This window comes from Antechinus flavipes, chromosome 2, assembly GCF_016432865.1.
Source record: "Antechinus flavipes isolate AdamAnt ecotype Samford, QLD, Australia chromosome 2, AdamAnt_v2, whole genome shotgun sequence".
In the NCBI taxonomy this organism is placed as follows: domain Eukaryota; kingdom Metazoa; phylum Chordata; class Mammalia; order Dasyuromorphia; family Dasyuridae; genus Antechinus; species Antechinus flavipes.
Window position 1 is genome coordinate 575837110 of NC_067399.1, and position 22573 is coordinate 575859682.

Consider the following 22573-nt stretch of genomic DNA (forward strand, 5'->3'; position numbering starts at 1 on the left):
ACATTAAGTACTCTTATGGCCTGGGTAATCATTGAAGAAGTATATGCATTTTTGGAAGCCTTATATTTCCATGTTCGGTATACAATTGGGAATAAGGTTTTAAGATCAAAATCAAAGCTTTCCCAAAATGAGTGACAACAGGTTTTATGTGTAGCTACCCTTTAATACATGGTTATAATAGAGCCATAATGCACCTAGTCACAAAGAAGATGTAACAATAACTGAGTCATTCCTAGGACGTGGCAAATGTGGTCATTGCTCTGACCCTAAACACTGGAATATTTCTCTTTGTTCCTCTTCCCCTCCCCAACAATAGATTTCACATGTAATTAACCAGGGGCAGAAGATAGCTCCCCTAGTTTGGACAAAAGGTATCGTGAGACTTACATACATATATACATATACAGAAAGAAGACATATTTGTACGTATGTATACAAATCTCTATGTATGTAAGTCCATTAATTTTCCTCATCTTCCATCTTGCCAGGACCCGTCCTTCCCTCTATTTGTCCTACCCCCATCTTAAGTTGTATGGTATCTGTGATTCCTTTTTGCTACTTCCTAACTGACCTGTACATTCATTTTAATGCCAATTTCCCTTTTATGAAAGATGCTTTGGGTGGGTGGAGGAGGTGGAGAGTTGGAGACAACCCCCTGCCATCATCCACTTCCCCAGAGGAGAGTCCTGAGCCCTAAATACCTTAGGGATGGCCTGGCTATTCCCATACAGAGAGGTCACAAAAGAAATCACAAAAAGAAATGCTCTCCATAAATGATGGTGCAGCTGAATAACCAGAGTCAATTTTATTTCTGAATTATTGAAGCAGTTTTTATGAAATATATATGGTGAACACTTTTTGTTACTGTAAAAGTAGTCAATACACTACACAGGCATGTCATTTTGATGGTAATAAACATAGCTTCCTTATTGCAAGAATATATTCAACCCAACCCAGAGGGTATAATAGAAAACAAGAAATGTTTAATGTTAACTCAATGTTTAAATACAAATATGAAGTAATTTAATATGAATTTTTGGTAATAAGAAAAATATATGTTCCATAATCTTTATTACACACTGTACAAAACAAAATATTGCACTTTAAGAATCATACAATAAATATATACAAAAGTTATCTTACAAATGTTCTTTGTCCTTTTAATTTAAAAACCTGTTTCAACAGTCAAGACCCATTACTGATTAAAAAAAAAAAAAGCTTGTCATCTGGGGTATCCTCTCCACACAGCCACCAAATGCTGTGCCTTCTAAGCCCTTGGGATACAGTAGTGCTCATCTCAGTTTCAGTGATGCTAAAAATTATGGCCTAGGAGACCTGTGGCTTTCCAAATTACACGTGCCAACTCTGTGGACTGCTCTGTCCTCTAAGAAATCCAAAGCCAAAATGCACGTCCTCTGTTGGGCATTGAGGCAAGAAACAGTGAGATGTGCTTCCCCCTCAGATTTCATCATTGCTACAAATGGGTAAAATATTGCATGTAAACAGGGAAGCTACAGCACCTTCCTCAAACTGCTGGGTCATCCAAATGCTAAATTCTTAACTCTTTTTCTCTTCCCTCAACCTCTCCTCTCCTGACTTTTTTTTTTGGTTAATCAGGCTTAGAATTGGCAATACATATAGGAAGATGGAAGAGAAGTCTCTTTCAATAATAGTTTTAGAATTTATAATATACAAGCTTAAGTTCCTTTTTTTTTTTTTTTTTGAGTAATGGAAGCTCAATGTGTATGAAAATAATCAATGGTTTCATTATTAAGCTTCCTGCTTAAAATACCAATTCCTTATTAGTTTGAGGATTGAAAAAAATATATAAAATACTAGGGAATGATATTTGACACAGACTGGACCAGATAAGGCTTCTCCTGTTTAGTCATGTGCAAGAGAATAGTGCTTACCAAAGTGTCATTCACAGCTCTTCTAAGGAAGTGTTGAATCTAATTCAGTCAGTAGAAAAAACTAAGCAGAGCTTCCCTCTGATCATATTTCAATCTGAGTGGAAGAAAAGAGGAACCAAGCCAAACAACAATACCTCTGATTAAAAAAATGCAGATTTCTGCAGTGGAAAATGGCAAGGCTGTCAAGAATGGTCTTTTCCATTTTGGTACATAAATGCTGGTTAAGGATGGGAGATGCTCTCCCACACTGGATAGCCACCAGCCAATCTTGAGAAAATTTGTCCTGAGAGTTTGCCTCATAGTCCAATCTTAAAGCCAGCTATGAAAAATACAATCAATGACAACCATCACTTTGATAGCTACTGGCCAGAGGATCTGAAATTTCAGTACCTTGTGAATTCCGACAAACATTAAAAATACGAAGTTGAGAAACAGTCATCAGTTGCTGCACTTCCCAAGTCTTCAAGATGAATTAAACTACTATGATTTCCTACAAATCACAGGAAGTGAGCACTGGTAATAATAGTGTTTTCCTGATTATAACATGACAAGGGCCTATTCAGTTCAATGGATTATGTGCTGTAGTATTTCAAATTCTGGAACAGCAACGACAACAAAATTTTAAGTGTTAAAAGTTCATCATGGAAATGTTGATCAAAGAAGAAAAAACCAAAATTATGGAAAAAAATTCCACTCTTAACTGTAGTGTTTCTGCATCAACATCCATTTTACTTTTAAGCCTGGAGTCTTACACTGAATACATACTTTGGAACCAGCTACATGCAAAGAACTTCTTTCTCCTCTTCATAGCAGCACCATGAACTCTGCACAGAGCTATACTTCTTGACAAGACTGGCAACACCTTTGTTTGTAGAGGTCTATCGAGCACAAGTTTAGATTCTTTACAAATGTACAGTAGTGAGTTGTGTCCTTGCATTCTCCTTCTGCAAAAAATAACAATTGATTAAATGGATTTATTAAATATTTTATTTTGAGCCTAGGTCTAATGTTCTCATCACCATCAGTTATTCCTAATGTAAAAGCTTTCATCAGGGATACAAACTGGCAGCAACTAATTTATATTCTTTAATTATCTGGGAAATTTAGAGGATAATTGACTTACATAGGGTCAATACAATTACCATGTGACAGGGAAAGGCTTAAATATAGAACTTTTACTATCCCACATTGCTTCTTAATAGGAAACATTTTCATGAACAATGTGTTTATCTTAAGGGTTTTAATAGGCAATGTGGCACAAAAGATAGGGAGGTAGATTTGAATCCAGAGACCCAGATTCAAATTCTACCTCTGACACATTCCAACTGTGACCCTGGATAAGTCACAATCTTAACCTGAGACCTCCTCAAGTTAGTGAAATTACAAGTCTAGTTCATATTTCTATTCATAATGCAATTTATTATTAAATAAAAAATGTAATATTGATGCATTAATCAGACATTTAAAAAACTCTAGTTCTAAAGGGTTGTATTTCTACAAACCTTTCAAGTAATTAGTCAAGACAGCCTAAACATAATTAAACTCTCTAGTTCCAAGTTCATAGGGTGGTCACTGGTACTCTTGTCAGTACTTTACCTCTGCATCCAGACTTATTTTGGTTTTTAAAAATTGTGTTTAATGGCCACATCTTACTTCTCTGGTTGCTGTATAGAACAATTATTTGTGCTGGCACTTGCACTTCAAAGCTGAAGTACCTTCTCAGTGCAGGGAATGAAGATTTTCAGAAAGCCTGGACAGTAGTAAAACCAACAGTAGTTACACCAGTCATCCAGACTGTCTTGGGTGTTTATGTAGCATTTTTTTCTTCCAAAGAGTTTGAAGTCTGGCCTGGAGTCCAAATAGTCTCTCCTTTTACATTTTAATGGAAAAGAAACTAATAAAATAATAATTGACAAAAGATACAAAAAAAGTAGCTGGACAGTGCCCTCAGAGAAGGCTCAAGTAGCTTTAAAATATATTATCTTGGGAGTTCCTTACAGAGAGAAAAGGCATTACTTCTATCAAACCATTCAAATCATCTTCAACCCCCAAATACCATAACATCCAACTACCAAAACTCCAAAACAAAACCTTTCTGCTATAATAACCAGAGAGAAGCAAGCAGGATTCAAACCCAGAATGACCCAAGAGCACAACAGTGAGAGCACTCACTATCCCATGCACAGAAGCACTCTAAAGGAGAAGATACTTAAAATGGGTACATACTACCACAGGAAGTAACATTGCAATGCTTCCATGTCACTGGTCTCTGTCTAGAAGCACAGTGGTGGACCGCCACAGGTCGGCTACTTTTTCGGTGTATGCATTCCACTTTCCGGGACTGGAACCCATTGCCGCAGGCTGCAGTGCAGGGCCTCCAAGGGCCTGTGCGCCAGTATACATCGCATGGCTCAGAGGAGCAGTTTCTCCTCAGGGTGGGTCTAGGTGGGAGGAGAAGCAGAAGAATTAGGGGGATCTAGTGGAGAGGAAGAGCAAGCATTTTCTGAAATACTATTGTATCTCAAAACTACTCATAATTCAGACACTTAACTCCCTTCATCAATTTTTTTTTTTAATTGTAATTAGGAAAGGAATTCAACTGACATTTGCCTTGGTGCTGCTTATGAAAATAAGGGTTTGGTTAAAAAAAAAAAAATGCAATTTTCAGGTGAGTGTTTTCTTTACTCAAGGAAATGAAACTTTGTTTTCAAATACCCTGTAATTACCATATTCTACCCAATTCACTTCCAGCTCTCTCAGATAAAATGTTGTTTGTCCTTTGTTCTCAAAGAGGATCATGATGTAGTTGGGCTAAGGGATAGGAGGAAGTATATAATCTCACAAAAATATCAAAAGATTCAAGGAAGAAGAGATGGAGAGAGGTAAAGAGAGCAAAACAAAGTAAGCTTAATGAATACCTTGGAGACAGGTATCAATGGCACCCATTTCAAGGGTAGAGATTCGGGATGGGGAGCAAGCAATCTCTGCCCAGTTTGGTACAGATGACACAATGAGGCTTGGAGACCTTTGGTTATAAGGGGGAAGCTAGGGACCTAGGGAAGTCAAGGAAGAGAGCTTAGGCCTTGATCTAAAAAGGTTAAAAAAATCGAGATTATAAATAAATTAGATGAACATAGGATAGTTTATCTCTCAGACTTGTGGAAGAGAAAGAAATTTGTGACCAAAGAAGAACTAGAGACCATTACTGATCACAAAATAGAAAATTTTGATTATATCAAATTAAAAAGCCTTTGTACAAACAAAACTAATGCAAACAAGATTAGAAGGGAAGCAACAAACTGGGAAAACATCTTCACAGTTAAAGGTTCTGATAAAGGCCTCATTTCCAAAATATATAGAGAATTGACTCTAAGAAATCAAGCCATTCTCCAATTGATAAATGGTCAAAGGATATGAACAGACGATTTTCAGATGATGAAATTGAAATTATTACCACCCATATGAAAGAGTGTTCCAAATCACTATTGATCAGAGAAATGCAAATTAAGACAACTCTGAGCTACTACTACACACCTCTCAGATTGGCTAAGATGACAGGAAAAAATAATGCTGAATGTTGGAGGGGATGCGGGAAAACTGGGACACCGATGCATTGTTGGTGGAGTTGTGAATGAATCCAACCATTCTGGAGAGCAATCTGGAATTATGCCCAAAAAGTTATCAAACTGTGCAAACCCTTTGATCCAGCAGTGTTACTTCTGGGCTTATACCCCAACGAGATACTAAAGAAGGAAAGGGACCTGTATGTGCCAAAATGTTTGTGGCAGCCCTGTTTGTAGTGGCTAGAAACTGGAAATTGAATGGATGCCCATCAATTGGAGAATGGCTGGGTAAATTGTGGCATATGAATGTTATGGAATATTATTGTTCTGTAAGGAATGACCAGCAGGATGAATACAGAGAGGCTTGGAGAGACTTACATGAACTGATGCTGAGTGAAATGAGCAGAACCAGGAGATCATTATATACTTCAACAATGATACTGTATGAGGATGTATTCTGATGGAAGTGGATTTCTTTGACAAAGAGACCTAACTCAGTTTCAATTGATCAATGATGGGCAGAAGCAGCTACACCCAAAGAAAGAACACTGGGAAATGAATATAAACTGCTTGCATTTTTGTTTTTCTTCCCGGGTTATTTTTACCTTCTAAACCCAATTCTCCCTGTGCAACAAGAGAACTGTTCGGTTCTGCACACATATATTGTATCTAGGATATACTGTAACATATTTAACATATATAGGACTGCTTGCCATCTAGGGATGGGAGTGGAGGGAGGGAGGGGAAAAATCAGAACAGAACCGAGTGCAAGGGATAATATTGTAAAAAAATTACCCTGGCATGGGTTCTGTCAATAAAAAGTTATTATAAAATAAAAAGAAAAAAAAAAGGTTTAAAAAGACCTTTTCTCCTTTCTCCATTAACTTCCATGAGACTGTGCTGTTGAGAGAAATTATACTCATATTAATAGTTATTCATTGTGATCCTCCCCTTTTCCTTCTGTTTTTCTAAAGGCCCAACTCCTATTAAAATCTCTGAAGTTCAGGGCTGATTTGATAAGATTGCTCCTAGTCCTCAAGGAATTGTCAATTCTGGATGGAATTCCACCCAACTAGGAGTCTGAGAGGAATGATTATTAATAATAATAGTCTGGGGAGATCCAAAGTTCCCCCCTTTTCATAAAACTAAGTTTTAGAAGGCTGGATTGACATTATTCTCAGTAGTAGTTAGACCTCACCCAACTTTATAAGGAATTTATTCTAATGTAGTGAAGCTTATTGTACTCTACATAGGTCTGCATAGAGATAAATTCTTTGAATAGACTGTCAAGGTAGAGGCAATTTGGAAATAAAAAATTAAAAAAAAAAACCCAATCAGAGCTGATGGCTACTCTCAGATATACCTTTTTCCAAGGGAATATAAGCTATGAGACTGCAACCATGATTATTTTAGGCATTTGAGAGTTTTACTGACCTTTTAAAATAAAATTCTAGCATTATCATTAAAAAAAAACCCATAGGATTTTTGTTATCATCAGGTCATATTTATCAACCATTACATACCTAAAGCTTTTCCTGTGGAGAAGCTGAATGTTTTTAGGTCCCCTCTTCATTAAATGTCTACCAATCAAGGTTGATTTTCACTTAGGAGGAAATCCCTCCCTTTAAAGAGAATTTAAGGCATTTCAGGGTCTCCTTTGATGTCTGAAATCTCTAACCATCAATTTACGGATTGCAGGCCAGCCTAATCAATAAATCGGTCATTAATTATCCAGAAACTCTGTCCCTTGGGGTTTTCATTCATCTCACTATCCTTATTCTCTTTTTAGCACTCTGCTGTCCTGTTTCCTTCACTGAGCCATTTGCTCTTCTTAACCTTTATAAGATTTTCCTAAGGTCTTCTCTTTAGCATCTTTTTTTCTTTCTTTCTAAGCAGTTTTCTTTAGCAATCCCATTCATTCCCTTGGTTTCATCCATCACCCTTTCATGTGGAAGGATTTTTTTTTTAACCAGGTGAAAGAGGCCATTTTTTGCCTCAATTATTCCCTACCCTTAATCACTGAATGGAAAGTTGACTCCATCAAAATGAGACCTGTTAAAGATCTTATATTAAAAAGGCCAAGATCTCCCACTGCCCCAAGGGCCATCCCATTATCCTGATTTATATCTTGCTCTGGACACATATGGCTCTGGAGGAGATAGTGTGGCTGATGACCTTGCCCAGCCTCCCTCACTTAAATCTAATTTTTTTGCATGTCATGGTATCACCTCCCTGATGTCATGGTCCTGTTCAAGAATGAAGGATAAACAATAACAATCTTTATCTACTCCTTATGTATCTTATATGATCTAATAACTTACATGAATCTCCTACTGGGATATGAACCCTGAGTGCTTAGTGCAATGCCTACCATGTAGTAAAAGCTTAATAACTACTTAAAAATAATTTTTTAAATTTATGGAATAAAACAATATTTTTTTATTCTTATATAAAAAGATGATTACATGTGAAACTGCAAGTCTATTATATACAATTTGCCATTCTTTTAAAATATGTAATAAAGTTATCATGTAAAATTTTTTTCCCACTTTTTTCCCTCTCCCCACTCTAGAGATGGCTACCATTAGTCACAAATATGTAAATGTATAAAATCATTCTATATATCTATTTATCAGTTCTTCCTCTGGATGCAGATAGCATTCTCCTTATTACTTTCATAGTTAATCTGGGTATTGGTAATATTCAAAATGATATTCTTTCGAAGTTGTTCTTAGAACAACATTGCTATTACTGCATATAACATTCTCTTGGTTCTGCTCATTTCACTCTTCATTATTTCATGTAAGTCTATTCTATCCATGTTTTGCAAAGATCATCAAACTCATCATTTCTTATAGCACAGTAGTATTTCATCATAATCATATATCTCAACTTGTTCAGGCTGAACAAAATAAGGACTTGTTGGCTTACTACCTGGCAAAAACTAACATTTATAATTTATAATTAATAAAAGACTTTTTCAAACATGACTAATGAAAGTTCTTGAGATCATGCCATATGAAGATGAATAGAAGGAACTGGGCATCTTGGACCCAGAGAAGAGAGGGAGATAGGAGTGGCCATGAAAACTGCCTTTAAATATTTGACGAACTATTACATGGAAGAGGGATTAGACATTTTTTGCTTGGTCAGAGACTGTGGCCCAGGAACAATGGTAAAGAGGGATATATGTGTATAAGAGAAGGAAAAACTTCTTGATAAAGCTATTCAAAAATGAAATAGAACAGGGCATTGAGAGGTAGTAAGTGGATTTTCTTTCACTTGAGCTCTCTAAGCAAAAGCCAGATGACCACTTGTCAAAGATGTCACAGAAGAAGAAACTAAGATGTTACAAGGTTAAGTGACTTGCCCAGATTACACCAATAATAAGTGGGAGATTTGAAGTAAATGTTCCTGACTCCAGATTTACTCTATTAGCTACTACATCATGCTGTCTCTCTAGATTTTGCCAAAAAAAATTATTTTGTGGAGAAATCACACAGGCAAACGCCTAAAAGATGGTCAGAAAAAAAGATAAAAGAATACTCTCAAGGCATCTCTAAAGAACTTTAGAAAATAAAGTTTAAATACAAAGAAGATACTGGAAGATAACTGGCACAGGATCACCCAGCATGGTGGGCCCTGATCAGAGAAGGTGCTGTGCTCTATGAGCAAAGCAGAATTGAATGTAGCCTAAAGAAAATGTGAAATGTGCAAAGTTAGGGAAGTCACACCAAATGTTCACAGGGATTATTTGTGTCCGACCTGTGGCAGAGCATTCCAAGCTCGTATTGGTTTGATCAGCCACAGTAGGACTCACTGGCTTGACTCTAACATAGTGAGGTCATTTCAAAATGAAGGACAACAAGAAGTTTAGTTTTGAGGGCCTCAGAGTTTCCTTTTAATTTTGAGATTCTGTGATTCAAAGTTTCTTCTGTAAATGATGTGAAGTGTTATGGGCAGCTTTGGCAGTTAAAGAAATTAAATTTAATAATACTTCAAACAGTTTGAAAACACCATTTTCAAGAAGGGATATTTCTTTCCTATTGATCTTTGGAATGGAAAGTTATCTCCTTCTGATTAGAAAAAGGAAGTTTTGGGAATTTGCATCAAAATGTAGAGGTGCTTTGTGGTTGTACTTTTTCTTTCTCTACTACTTCAGCTTTTTGAGGACAGAGCATATGGGGAATTAAAGAGAACCACAATTTAAGTAGGCCATACTTTAGCTCTTCTCAGATGCAGGAAAGTGAACTATGGCCAACTCATTGATATCCAGAGAGTAAAGAATTCAAACCCCTGTAATAATATAAAATTCTGGGGATAAAGATGAAAAATGTGTTTCCTTGCTAAAACTGTAAAATTTTTATCAAATTATTATGAGTGGAAATGCAAATTTAACTCCATACAAAGACCTACTATTTTTACTGATAGGCTAAATAGGCTTGTAATTCCAACATATGTCACAAGGTGGTGTCTAGTATTTAATTTTGTATGTTCAATGATCAAGGATGACCTTAAGTGACCATAATAATTTGATTATCTCCAAATTGATGCTCTTTATTTGAATTGCATCCTCTGGCCTAGGAATAAAGGCATATCCTAAGAGAGGGAGATATTGGGCCTCATTTCATTTGCATAAAGAACTCACCCCTAAGAAAACTCCACATCACGAGAGTTCATTGCAAATGACCTGCAAATTCTGCAAGAACTGGAATGGCTTAGAGCCTTGAGAGTGTAAGTCCAAGACCACCCAGAAGTCTCTATCACAGGAGGGACTTAAACCCAGATCTTCCCGGCTTCAAGATCAACTTTGTACCCATTGTATTACATCCATCTCCTCTCTGGGTAACCGAAGGAAAAGGAGGAATTAAGGGAACATGCTACATTATTGTTGTTTTCTTAAGCATTTTCTTTATTGAAATAATCCCACACAAATAATTAGTTAAATGTAAATTACTTCACTTGCTAACTCGTAGAGGGCACAGTTTAAAGAAATGCAGCACTTATATTGGTATTTGGTACCTTTTTGTACTGAACTCAATTTTGTAGTAATTACTGCTTAACTTTTTTTTAATTGCTTCTTTCTAATGTCAAGAAATCTTTTAAATAATGCCTTTTGGAATGTTGCTTAGTTAAAGTTTTTGGGTGGCTTGTGCACTTGGTTCTCTATTCTTGCTTTGCCTACTTCAAAGTTTTGAACAATCAGGGCTTGCATCAAAACTTTCTACTTTGAGCCAGTTCAGCCTTTAATCAGTCTGGTTCTTCTAATCATTGCAGTCAAGGTCCTCTTTATTTGAATTTTGCTAGTTGGAGAATGAGGGCATTTGGAAGTTAGAGGAGACCTTTGAGATTGATCTCTGCTTCCCAACTAAATGTAAGTGTAATGCCCAAGAAACTGAGCAAGACAGAGATTAGAGACCAATTCAATAGTTTATTAAATGAAGAGAAACACTGGAACCAATGGATCCATGTTTGATCCCAGGGATAGACGAGACCATCATCTCAAAGTCTAGCCCCGAGTATGGGGACAGCAAGCTTTTTATAGAATAACAAGAACAATGACATAATGGAGGTACCTAGGTGGGGGATAACTTAATGGAGGGAGGTTACCAATATTCTAATGACATCTAAAATGGATAAACCTTTATCTTGTCAAACATTAAGAAGGAATGTCTATAAAACCTTTATTTCAAACATTAAGAGGGAAAGTTTATAACCTAAGGCAGAATAACTAAATGGGACAATTGGAGAAACTGGGTCACAAGATTAAAAGGGAACTTTGGTATAACATAAGGATCCCCAGAGAAAATCCCTGACAGATGCTTGACCAAACTCTTCCCTTGGCGGTAGCACATTTGGTGAGGGGAACAGCTTTGCATGGAACTCTTTAGTCAAAGTTGTCACAGACTTTCTACCCAAGGTGTTCAGCCCACTTGAGCCATGCAGAATAGTTTGACTTCCTCCTTCCAATGACAGCCTTTCAAATATTCTAAAACAGTTCCTATGTCTCTAGCTTTCTCTTATCCAAATGAAATATTGCATAAATGTCATCCATAACCCACATCATGTAGATTCTCTTCTGGATGCTGGATGTCTTTCTATTTATTTATCATGTTCTTCTGGCAAATGATTGCACAGCGGATAGAGTGCTATGGAGTCAGGAAGACCAGAGTTCAAATCCAGCAAACATTTACTAGCTGTGTGACTCTCAGCAAGTCACTTAACCTCTGTGAGCCTCAGTTTCCCCACTGTAAAAAGAGAATAATAACAGAACCTACCTCCCAGCGTTATTGTGAAGATCAGAGGAGATGATTTATGTAAAAGTGCTTAACATACCACCTGGCACATAATAGATTCTTTATAAATGCTAATTCTTTCCTTCCCTTCTTTAACAATGTATAAGCATAGTGCAGAATTGAGGGATCACTGGCAAGATCTGGATGCTACCATCAGCAAACTTTGAGATAGTTTGGGTAATTTTTTTTTAAGTATTCACATAATGATTTTTCATTATGTTGAATTTATAATTATGTTCTGAGATCTTTTTCACATGAACTACTTCCAAACTAGGTCTTTTCCCATCCTATAAATGTGTCATATACACACACACATATATAATATACACATATATATGTCAGAGATTATAAGCTAAGAACCCATGGTGGAATAGGTTGAGGAGGGCAAGATATCACCTGAAGGTCTCAGTGACCTTGTGTGCGAAGATAGGCTATTTGTGGGACAGTGTGCCCAAGATCTAGAAGGGTAATGTTTTATTGCTACTTAAAAAAAAAAAAAACTGCTTTTTTCATTAAATTCTTTTTTGATTGGAATTGCATCTTCTGACCCAGTAATAAAAGCAAACACATTGGTGGGGACTCATGAGCTATAGGTTTGCAATGATGTAGACCCACAATGTTGAATCTGGTGACCCAAGTATGAGTTGGAGGGAAGACTCAGCTGCTACACTAATAAGCTGCTTCTTGTTGGCATTTAATCATGGCAGGTGCTTAAATTCATTGATTGTTGGCTTCAGCTCAGTATTGCTAGCTATAGAGGATACTGAGCACATTTTGATTCTTTTTTTTTTTTTTTACTGTCAGAAACATCTTTGTTATGCATCTATATATCTCTTTTTCATGGATTGAAATATACATCCCTGCTTATATACATATACACATGAAGGATGGGTTCCAAAGGGTACAGATTACAATATATAACATTATGTATGTATTTTATTCCCAGTGCATCTATTTAATTTGCACAGTTAGTTGTCACAGTGGACAGAGAACAAGGTCTGAAGTCATGAAAGCTCAGCACATTTTGATTCTTGATTCTGCCATTTATGAGCTTTCTCTTCTAATTTCTCAGTCAGTGCTTGTGTCATGTTACTAAAGATTTCTGTTCAAATTGACAGCAATCTTCTAATTGGCACTCCTTAGATAAATTCACAAGTTTACTATTATCTAGCACAAATTTCTTGGTGGTTGTGGATCATGGTGGGAACTAAATGGAAGTACAATAGAACTCTTTTATTTTTCCCAAATCTCTTCTTTTTTATAACAATGATCTCAGGTTCCATCATTTATCTTGCTTTATCACCTTTTCTCTTATCACAGATTGGGCCCTTCAGTTGATCAGATAATTGTATTCAATACTTATTCAAAAGGCATTTGTTATGTACCAGGAACTGTGCTAAGTACACATAAACACACACACACACACACACACACACACACACACACATGAATAATAATAATAATCACTCCATCAAGGAGTTTATATTCTAATTTTACTCTACCCTTGAGTCCTTTGTTTCTCTGTCCTATTGCTACTCCTAAATCAGCTGATTCCTATGTTTGGATTATCCGTCTCTCATTTCTTCATCAGTTTTCTCTGTTCCTATTCTCATACTGTTGTTTGTCCTTTGTTCTTGAAGAGGACCAGGACCATGACATTGGGGAGGGGATGTCATGACAAATAAGAGAACTGGATTTCAGTGAGCGAGGGCTGTGCAAGGTCACTTGCCTCACTTCCCCCTCCCCCAGAGGCATCTGAGTCCAGTGGACAACAAAAAGATCTGGATAACTTGTGATGGCCCTGGGTGCAATGGGAGACCTTGATCTTTTTAAGCTGTTTTCAACAGGTCTCAGTTTGACTGTGGCCACATATTTATGTGGGTAAACAATTGGGGCAAAGAATGGCCTCTTTCACTTTGTCAGAGGAAATCATTTAACCTTGCTGACTGGGGCTACAACATAATTATGCAGTCCAACTTCAACTAAGTCCCCTAAAAGCCCCCTTTCCTCCACTCTCACTCAGCAGACCCAATTTTACTGGGATAAATCTACCTGCTGTAAATCCATGGCAGCTTTTAATATATATTAGCTATCTCTTTTCTCTTTGATACTGTCTCCTTCTTTGGTTTATGTGGTATATAGATATAGCTTTTCCCTTTTTCTCCTCCCTGCCTAACCATTACTTCTCAATCTCCCATGCTTCCTAAATGTGATTATTCTCCAAAACTCTATTCTATGTCTCTTTTTTCTTCAAGTCCTCAGTGATCTTTGCTGTTCCCATGATTATCATTTCTACATCAATGCCTTCTAACTCTATATATAATGTAGATAATAATCTCAATATCTCAAATCTAAACAGAATTCATTGTTATTTATTTAATCTACCATTCCTTCAAATATGAAGATTTCTTTTTGTCAACAACTCCTGGAGGACTATGAAGAACAGTGGAATTTCCAGATCAAAGAACATGTACGTTTTAATGATTTTATCTGAATATTCCAAATTACTTTCCAGAATGGTTATATTAATTCATAGCTATATCAATAATGCATTAATGTGCTTGACTTTCTACAACTCCTCCAAAGTAATCTATTTCCATCTCTGATAGTTTTTCTTATTTGCTGAATATCAGATGAATTCTCAAGGTTATTTTGATTTTCATTTCTCATTAATAATTTGGAGCATTCTTCCACATGGCTTGTTAATAGTTAGCAATTTTTTATTTGAGAACTTTTCACTTACAGCCTTTGACCCCTTCCCTATTAGGAAACAAGATGATGCATATAAATTGTTTTGGAATTATAAAGTATTATGTAAACATTGTTTTTTTTTTTTGTTGTTGTTGTTGTTGTTGCTGATCATTCTTTTATTTAATTAACAAAGTAACCAGGATTTATTAAGTATATCACAGTGAAAAGTGCTGGATTTTTATTCCTAGCTTTAACTCATCACATACACATGTGTATACATTATGTAAACATTGTTAACAAATTAAGATGAAAACAGTTATTTCTACTAGATTAATCCTACACAAATTGATAAAAAAGAAACTTGAAAGTGAAAAGCTGAGGTTATCTTGACAGTGGTTATCTCACTGCAATTAAGTAATTTCATTGGATCCACTGGACTCATCTTTCTTTACTTCACCTCTAAGTATCTCAGACAGTTTAATTAGGTGAAAAGACCGTTACTCCCAATGGTCAGAAAAGTCTATGAGGAGCTGGAAGGAGGTAGGAAGGAAAATCTCAGGATTTTCAGCTTCAATGGTGGAATTATGGATCGGTCTCAGAAAGAAGAGAACTTCAAGACCTGAATTCTAGGTGAGTTAGAAAGAAGTATCTTAATCAAGCCAGAGGACAAGACCAAAGGCAGATTTGAGTTGTAACTGTTAAAAAAAAAATTAAGAACCAGTCACAAAAGTCTGAGTAATAAACATATATTAAGTGCTTATTGAAGAAAGCACAATGTTAGGTACTAAGGGACAATGCAAAGGCTACAAAGATAAAATTGCAAAACATGGCTCTTCCTCAAGGTGTTTACAATGAAGGAGAGGGAAACAAGGCAGTGTGTACAATGAAGTATAATAAAAAAGAGAATATAAATGTGCACAAAAGCCTTAAATTCAGAAGAGATGGAGGTCCCTCTCAGGCTATAGGTCAGGAAACATTATATGAAACTTCCATTTTAAATGGAGACCTCAGCTTTTCAATTTCTGACTTTTTATTTTATCCATTCATTATGGTTTGGCCTTTTTGCAAGAATTCTTTCCCTCATCTTAAAGCTAATATATGTTTATAATGTCTACAATAATTATAAATAATTGTGCTCCTATTTTTTTCGTAAAAAAAGTTATACTTTTGCAGAAACAAAAAAGAATAATGATTGATGCTTTTTATCTTGTCACCGAAATCCTGAACGATTTCAGAAGCAATTCAGGAATAGCAGGAGTTACCCTATTTTGCCACTAGATGGCGACTGTGCATTGGGTCTGTTTATACAGAAACTCCGCAAACTGCTCCAATGAAAGGAGTAGGCATTTGCAATTTTAAAAGCTATAGGTCTTCTCATTGTCATTAAGAACAACTTTGCCTCAGCAAAACCGAGGCTGCCGGGAAGAGCGCTTAACACAGGCAAGGACAATTTCCCTCAGGGCAATCACCTCAGGAATTAGGCATCCAAGTGCCCCATCGGACCACTTTCCCATTATGCCCACTCGCCCCACCAGGGGGCTCCAAAGAGCACGGAGGGCTGGGTCCGGACTCAAAGACTCGGAGCTCACACAGGGGCTCAGACGTCGACTGACTGCCAGACCCCCGTGCCAGTTTCCCTCCGCTTCCTCGTTTGTATGGAGAAAGAAAAGGCAGACCAGCTCGGGACCTCTGCCGAGAAAAGTTGGACAGATAAACAACAAAAGGCTCTAAGCAACAAAACGCTACCAATTTCCCAATAAAACTGGTCACTTAATTAAACTGAAGTATCCTCACTGAAGCTTTTACCTTTGACCACATCCTGCCGGGCAGCTAGGTGGCGCAGTGGATAGAGCCCCAGCCCTGAAGTCAGGTGGACCCGAGTTCAAATCCGACCCCAGACACTTTATACTTCCGGGTTGTGTGACTATATGTATGTCCTGGGTAAAAGGCAAGACTGTGTTTCTGTTAACAGGAGAATTCTGTCATAGGCTTAGAGCCAGAAGGAAAAGTGAACATTCTACCTGAGAAATTGGCACATGCTACAAATCACGGTTTGATTTATTGTTTTGTTGCTTATCTAGACTTAAGAAAGTAATGGAGAAAATGTTAATAGTTCAGATTAAATTTAGAAGTGAATCTTACTTTTTGGAAAGTCGGTTGTTAAACACATTTACCAGAACGCTCCTATTGAAAACCATCTAAATAAATAATCTTCTTCTAAAGATAAGGAAAATGAGATCCAAAGAGTTTAAGGGGTTTCCTCAAAGTATGTAGTAAGGAGCAATAGGACTTTGACTCCAAATGCAGTATTTCTTTCTATCACATCATGTTTTTCTAATTTTTTTTTTTTTTTTTACTGGTCTTGCAACAGTGTGTTACTCAGATATAATCTAAGTCTCTTTTCTGCTTCTGCCTAATCAACAGGGAACACGAATCCAAAGTACAAGTTGCTTTTGATTCCTTAACGTATTTCCCCACTTTTCTGCTCTGCTCTCCTATTGTCCAGGCCGCAGGGGTCCTCAAACTACGCCCATGGGCCAGATGCAGCAGCTGAGGACGTTTATCCCCCTCACCCAGGGCTATGAAGTTTCTTTATTTAAAGGCCCACAAAACAAAGTTTTTGCTTTTACTATAGTGCGGCCCTCCAACAGTCTGAGGGACAGTGAACTGGCTCCCTATTTAAAAAGTTTGAGGATCCCTGGCTATCTGATCATAAACATGGAGTTAAGCCCAATAACTGTGACTCTCATTGTCTCTTTATAGGTTTGAATTTCCAGGTCAGTTCTAAAGATATCATTGATTTTTTCCCTAAGACATTGCTTGCCTTTAAAGAGAGTTAACTGCATAGTGTTAGGCACTGGGGATGCTGGCAAAGAAAGAGGGAAGATCTGTGCCCCTGAGAGGCTACATGGGAGACGCAGCTCTTAGCTATCCATAAATCTCTGAGCACATTCACAAGTCTCAAGATGAGCCATTAATGAGGGTGAATAGAGGAGGCATAGTGGTGGAAACAGTTCCCTGTATGTATGGCAGTGCAAAGATCTCTGGTGTGAATGAGAAAGAGACAAAGAATATGGTATGGCTATGAGTCATCCTGAGATTGGGAAAAGAGCTTTATATATGGCAGACAGAGCAGCAGCAACTGTATGTAAGTGACTCTACCGTAGGAAGTGAACCGGGAAGTGATGGCACGGGATGAGTACTAAAGGAAGCAGTCTAGTATGTGCTGGACGCTGAGGAAGATGTAGGTGAAGAAACTTGGGGTGAGAGTGACTAAGGCTTTCCTGAAATGTAGAGGAAACACCCTCTAAACATTACTTACAATCCTTTAGCCAAGTAGAAACAACTCAGCTTAGCACCTAATTAACAATAATAATTAGCTAAAACAGGAAGACAAGATCCTTCCGCAGGCCATCCTCCTGGGTCCAAGGCTGTCAAACGCTACCTTCCCTCTCCTGACACAATCCTTTCATCCCTACTGAGGAAAAGGTGTTGTCCTGGTATCTCCTCCCAATCTCCATTCACCTTCCCAACTAAAACTTTCTTTAAAAATCATCTTGAGGGAATATTTTTTATTTCTTGTTCCCTAGATTAAAAAAATGTCAAGTTATAGCTCTCTCCCACACAATAATATCACTTTGAGAATGAAGCTGAAAAAAGTCCAAATAGATTCTGTATGTTTCAACGTTACATTTCTGAGGGAGCTGCAGTCTCTAAGATAAGGGGCAAAGGACTATCTGTGGGAGGGGATGGAGCAAGGAGACCCAGAGCCCAGGACAAAAGGAAGTAGGAGTGGATCAGTGACAGATATAATATGGGGCCATAGGTTTGGAGAGGTAGAAAAACCTTAGAAGCCATCTAGTGAAATCCTCTCATTTCATAGAGAAGGAAACTGAGCCCCAGAGAAGTGAGATGACAGATGCTTAGGGAAGGAAGACCTGGCTATCTGAGAGGGATATTAGGAAGCTTCTCCCCAGGTCTATCTTGGCTTTTCCTTAGATTGCCTGAGCTCTGAAGCTGCCAACTGTTTAATTTCCAAAGGCTGCCTGATTTTCCTCCCTTAGCTTTTCTTGCCTCTCACACAGAGAAGCAGAAAAAAAATAAGCCATTTATTGTGTCTATGTTTACAAGCATAAATCCTGTAATTGTCCTTTTTTTTGCATGTCCAGTCAATAGAGAATGGTTCTCTACTTTCTTAACCCTAAGCTTTTTCAAGTCAACATTATTACTTAGAATTTGCATTAAATTACAAATTGTATCCCCAGTTCATGCACACATGAAGCACCCCACAACAATGGAGCAGGAAGAGTGTCCACATGACAGATTATAAAAACTCATATTTAACTAGAATATAACCGAGGTCCTTAATAAAAGCTTGTTGGATTGGATCACATTTGTATTAATGTGTATGTTTCTTCTACAGTGGTCTCTATATTTCTTTTAATGCTCAAAGAAAGTGCTGTTGAAGGAATGAAGAGTAGTATTCTAAAAAGTGATTATTCAGTATGGACTCTATATTATAAAAACATAAGGCAACTTTAAATCACTTAAATTTAGCCATGGTACTATGGACAGACTATTGCTTTGGGAGCCAGAGGAGAAAAGTTTGACTCTCAGTTCTACCTCTTTCTATCTACACATATACCATATAATACATATGTGCACACATATGTACATAGACCATATATGCATATGAATAGATCTGAACCACACACCTATATATGTATGTATGCATATTTGTGTGTCTATATATGCCCTAAAAGATTCCAAGTCCAGCACTCTATTCATTTTTCACTTTGTCCCAATGATTTCTGAAGAAAAATTCAGATTTCAAAAACTCAACAGAGATACTAAGATTGACAATCTAGAGCCATGTGATCTTGCACAAGTCACCTCTCTGAACCTCAGCATCCTCATCTGTGAGATACAGACTTCAGACTCAATGATCTCCAAGTTCCTTGCCAGTTCTAAACCAGTGCTCCTGTGGCAATTATGAACTCCATTAGGGAGGAGAGATTTGATCCATTTTGACATATAGCTCCTACCTCTTTCTTTCATCACAATCCAGGTCAGATACCGCTGAGCCATTTTGGTGCTGACAGAGCACAGGCAGACGCTGCATCTCCTGGGCACGGCCCGAACACTGCCCTGACAAACACTGAAAGGGAAAAAATAAGCAAAGTCCTGAAAAAAGGTAAAAACAAATTAACTTCTTATTAGTGAGCCATTTAGCTGCTTGTGCTGAGTTTCTAAGCATTAGAAATTATTCAAATTACATCACATGAGGTCCATTGGGTTTCATATAAGATCAGCATTGTAGATACAATATATTTATCCCAATTCTCCCTTCTGCTTAGAGAAAAATAGGTGATTACAAATACCAAATATACAAATATGCAAACAAGCAGTGCATAGTCTGAACTGTATAGCCTTGAACTGGAAGTGGGGAGAGAATGGCTACAAGAAAATTCTTCTCTATAGAAATAGCTTTACTGACTCATCCTTTTAGAGGAGGGATATATCTATATCTATATCTATCTATCTATCTATCTATATAAATGTATAAATAAAATGTATAAATAAAAAAGCAAACAAATATTTTTGTGAGACGAATATATATGTATATATGTATGTGTGGTATACGCATATATACACGTGTCACAGACATGTCCCAAAGTTTATACACAGAAACATATATGTGTGAGTATATAATATCACATGTAATTCATTCCATAATAAATCTATACTACAACACATATATGTACACATGCATGAGGTATTTACATAAATGCACACATTTCTTTATACCATATACAAAAATAAACATTTTGTATCTGGTTAAGTATGCACATATGTATATGTATATGTAGATGTGTGCTTATAAGCTCTGGAAGACTCCCAGTCCCCCACACTATTCACTTTTCATTTTATTATACTGATTTCTAAAGATGAATTCAACTTTTCAAAACTCAATGGACATTGACTAAAACACTTTCTATGTCTGGGCTAAGATATGAATCTTCAGATCAGAAAATTATATTAATTAATATAGATCAGTTTGATTTTCTTCTAGTGTTAGCTGGATATCAAGTCATGAGAGAATAAATGGATTACCTGGCTCCCCAATTGGACTGCCCATTCATTACAAGCTCGACCTGAACAACGTTTTCTGCCCAAAGGTCGATCTTTATGGACACAAGCATTTGGAGACATCGCCTGCACGATGCCGCTGGCTTTTACCCGCTCACAAGTTATCTGACGATGTTGAAATCCATTGCCACAAGACACAGAGCATTCTGACCAGTTACTTGTCAGCCACCTGGGGAATATGAAACAAAAAATTTTAGTTTGGAGTAAGAGATGTGCTAGGGTCACAGAATGAAACATAACTTTTTATCTCAATAATTCTAAGAGCATGAGAGGTCAAGAAATTAATTTCACTTCAAGACACACTAAATGAATACTTACTAAAAATATAGTATTGTAATAGAAGCCTAAAGCAATACAATGGCAAGACCAAGTACTGGTTCTTATCCTCAAGGAGTTTCTAATCTCGTAAGAGAGACAAAACCTATATAGAAATAATATCTGGTCCAATTGTTTTGACGGATGATGAAACAAAATTCCATAGAGGTAAAGTTATTTTCCTAAGACTAACAGATAGTTGTAGTCAGCTCTAGTTCCCAAATTTTTTAAATTGTGTCAAGGGCTTCAGAAGTTAGTGACTGTCCCCTCACAGGAGGCCACTAGACAAAGCTAAAGGAAAGTTTTAGAAGGATTTTTGGTTCAGATATGGGTTATCTGCGGTCTTTTCCAACTATGATATGATTTGATCAGTAGGGTGGGAACAATGAAAAGACAATTCAAGCTTTGTTGAAATAGCTCATTCTCCTGACCAGATGGTGAATAGTGAGAAGTAACAGCAGAAAAGTGGCTTTTGTTCACCAAGAAATAAAAATGCTAAGACTTATCTATTTGAAGGAAGCTAAGCTGAGTCCACTTTAACATTCTAAAGATAACTGCCTGATAATTTCATTTTTAAATATAATGTTGAGAAAGATTCTTATTCTTTACATTATGTCTTGGAGCTTAACTGTGCAGGGGGCTTCCTGAAGAGGCTAAAATTAAAGACTAACAGGTATAAAAGTGAAAGACCTTGGAGGGCAGTCACGTCTGTTGCAGGCCTGGACCAGATTTTGTGGCTTCTGGAGGTGATTACAAAAGGTCTCATTGACTTTTTGTCTTTTTGTTGTCATGCACTGGGGTCTCTGAATGCGGCTTCCAAGATTGCCACAAGTAGCAGAGCAGTGTGTCCATTCACCAGGTTCCCAATTATATTCTGCTAAACAAAAAGACAAAAGAAAAAGAAGTGATGTTACAAAATCAACTTAGAAACAGTGACTAGGGGTAACTGTTATGGCCTCCAGCAATTTGGGGGACTAAATTTCTTATGTCTTCTTTACACAACAGGGTCTTAAGGATGCACAAAAGAAAGACATCTTTCTTTCTTCTCAAAAGTACGATAGATTATTTTAAATATCATTTTCCTTCCCCTGCCTTCATGTATTTACAGAATCAGGTGTAGGAGCCAAATGGGGCCCACTGGAAGACATCCATGTTCTATTACCACAGAAGGGGAAAGGGGGACTGTGGTGAGCCAACCAGATGTCCCAGAAAAATCCCAGAAGGTGTAGCTATTAACCACTGGACCTCCTACTCAGATATCTTGTCAGAACACAGGAAGGGGGAAAACTAGAGACTTGCAACTTCTGTTAAGGCCACTGTCCTGGGAAGGATTTGGAGGCAAATCTCAACTTTTTAGCCAGCAGCTCTCAGGATTTTAAGCATTGACAAGAGGGTTGGCTAAAGCCCATTCAATCAACAGAGACAATATGGCTAATGAGGGGACAATGGAGATTAACGAGGCTTCAAAAGTATACAAAACATGCAGCAAGAATCTGCTGAAAATAACTCATATCAATCAAGGATATAATTTTATTTTTTAACAATAATCCTAAAGACATAGGCATGTATGTATTTCTACAAACAGGATGGAATGCAATCATCTCTCCTCAGGCCATCTGGGTCTATCTTGCTTGAGAAAGGCCAT

The 22573-nt window shown here is 37.2% G+C and overlaps 1 protein-coding gene across 1 annotated transcript in view; it reads right to left on the reverse strand.

Annotated features, from left to right (window-relative positions):
- Window positions 1-780: 780 nt before the first annotated feature.
- The window catches only part of ADAMTSL3 (ADAMTS like 3), a 553515-nt gene continuing 531722 nt past the window's right edge, over window positions 781-22573 (reverse strand). The window contains exons 26-30 of the mRNA XM_051981175.1: window positions 21619-21802; window positions 20578-20782; window positions 19509-19621; window positions 4140-4354; window positions 781-2857 (exon numbers count right to left, since the gene is read on the reverse strand). Of these exons, the coding sequence (XP_051837135.1) occupies window positions 2748-2857; window positions 4140-4354; window positions 19509-19621; window positions 20578-20782; window positions 21619-21802 (827 nt within the window). The 3' untranslated portion in view covers window positions 781-2747. The remainder of the gene's footprint in view (window positions 2858-4139; window positions 4355-19508; window positions 19622-20577; window positions 20783-21618; window positions 21803-22573) is intronic.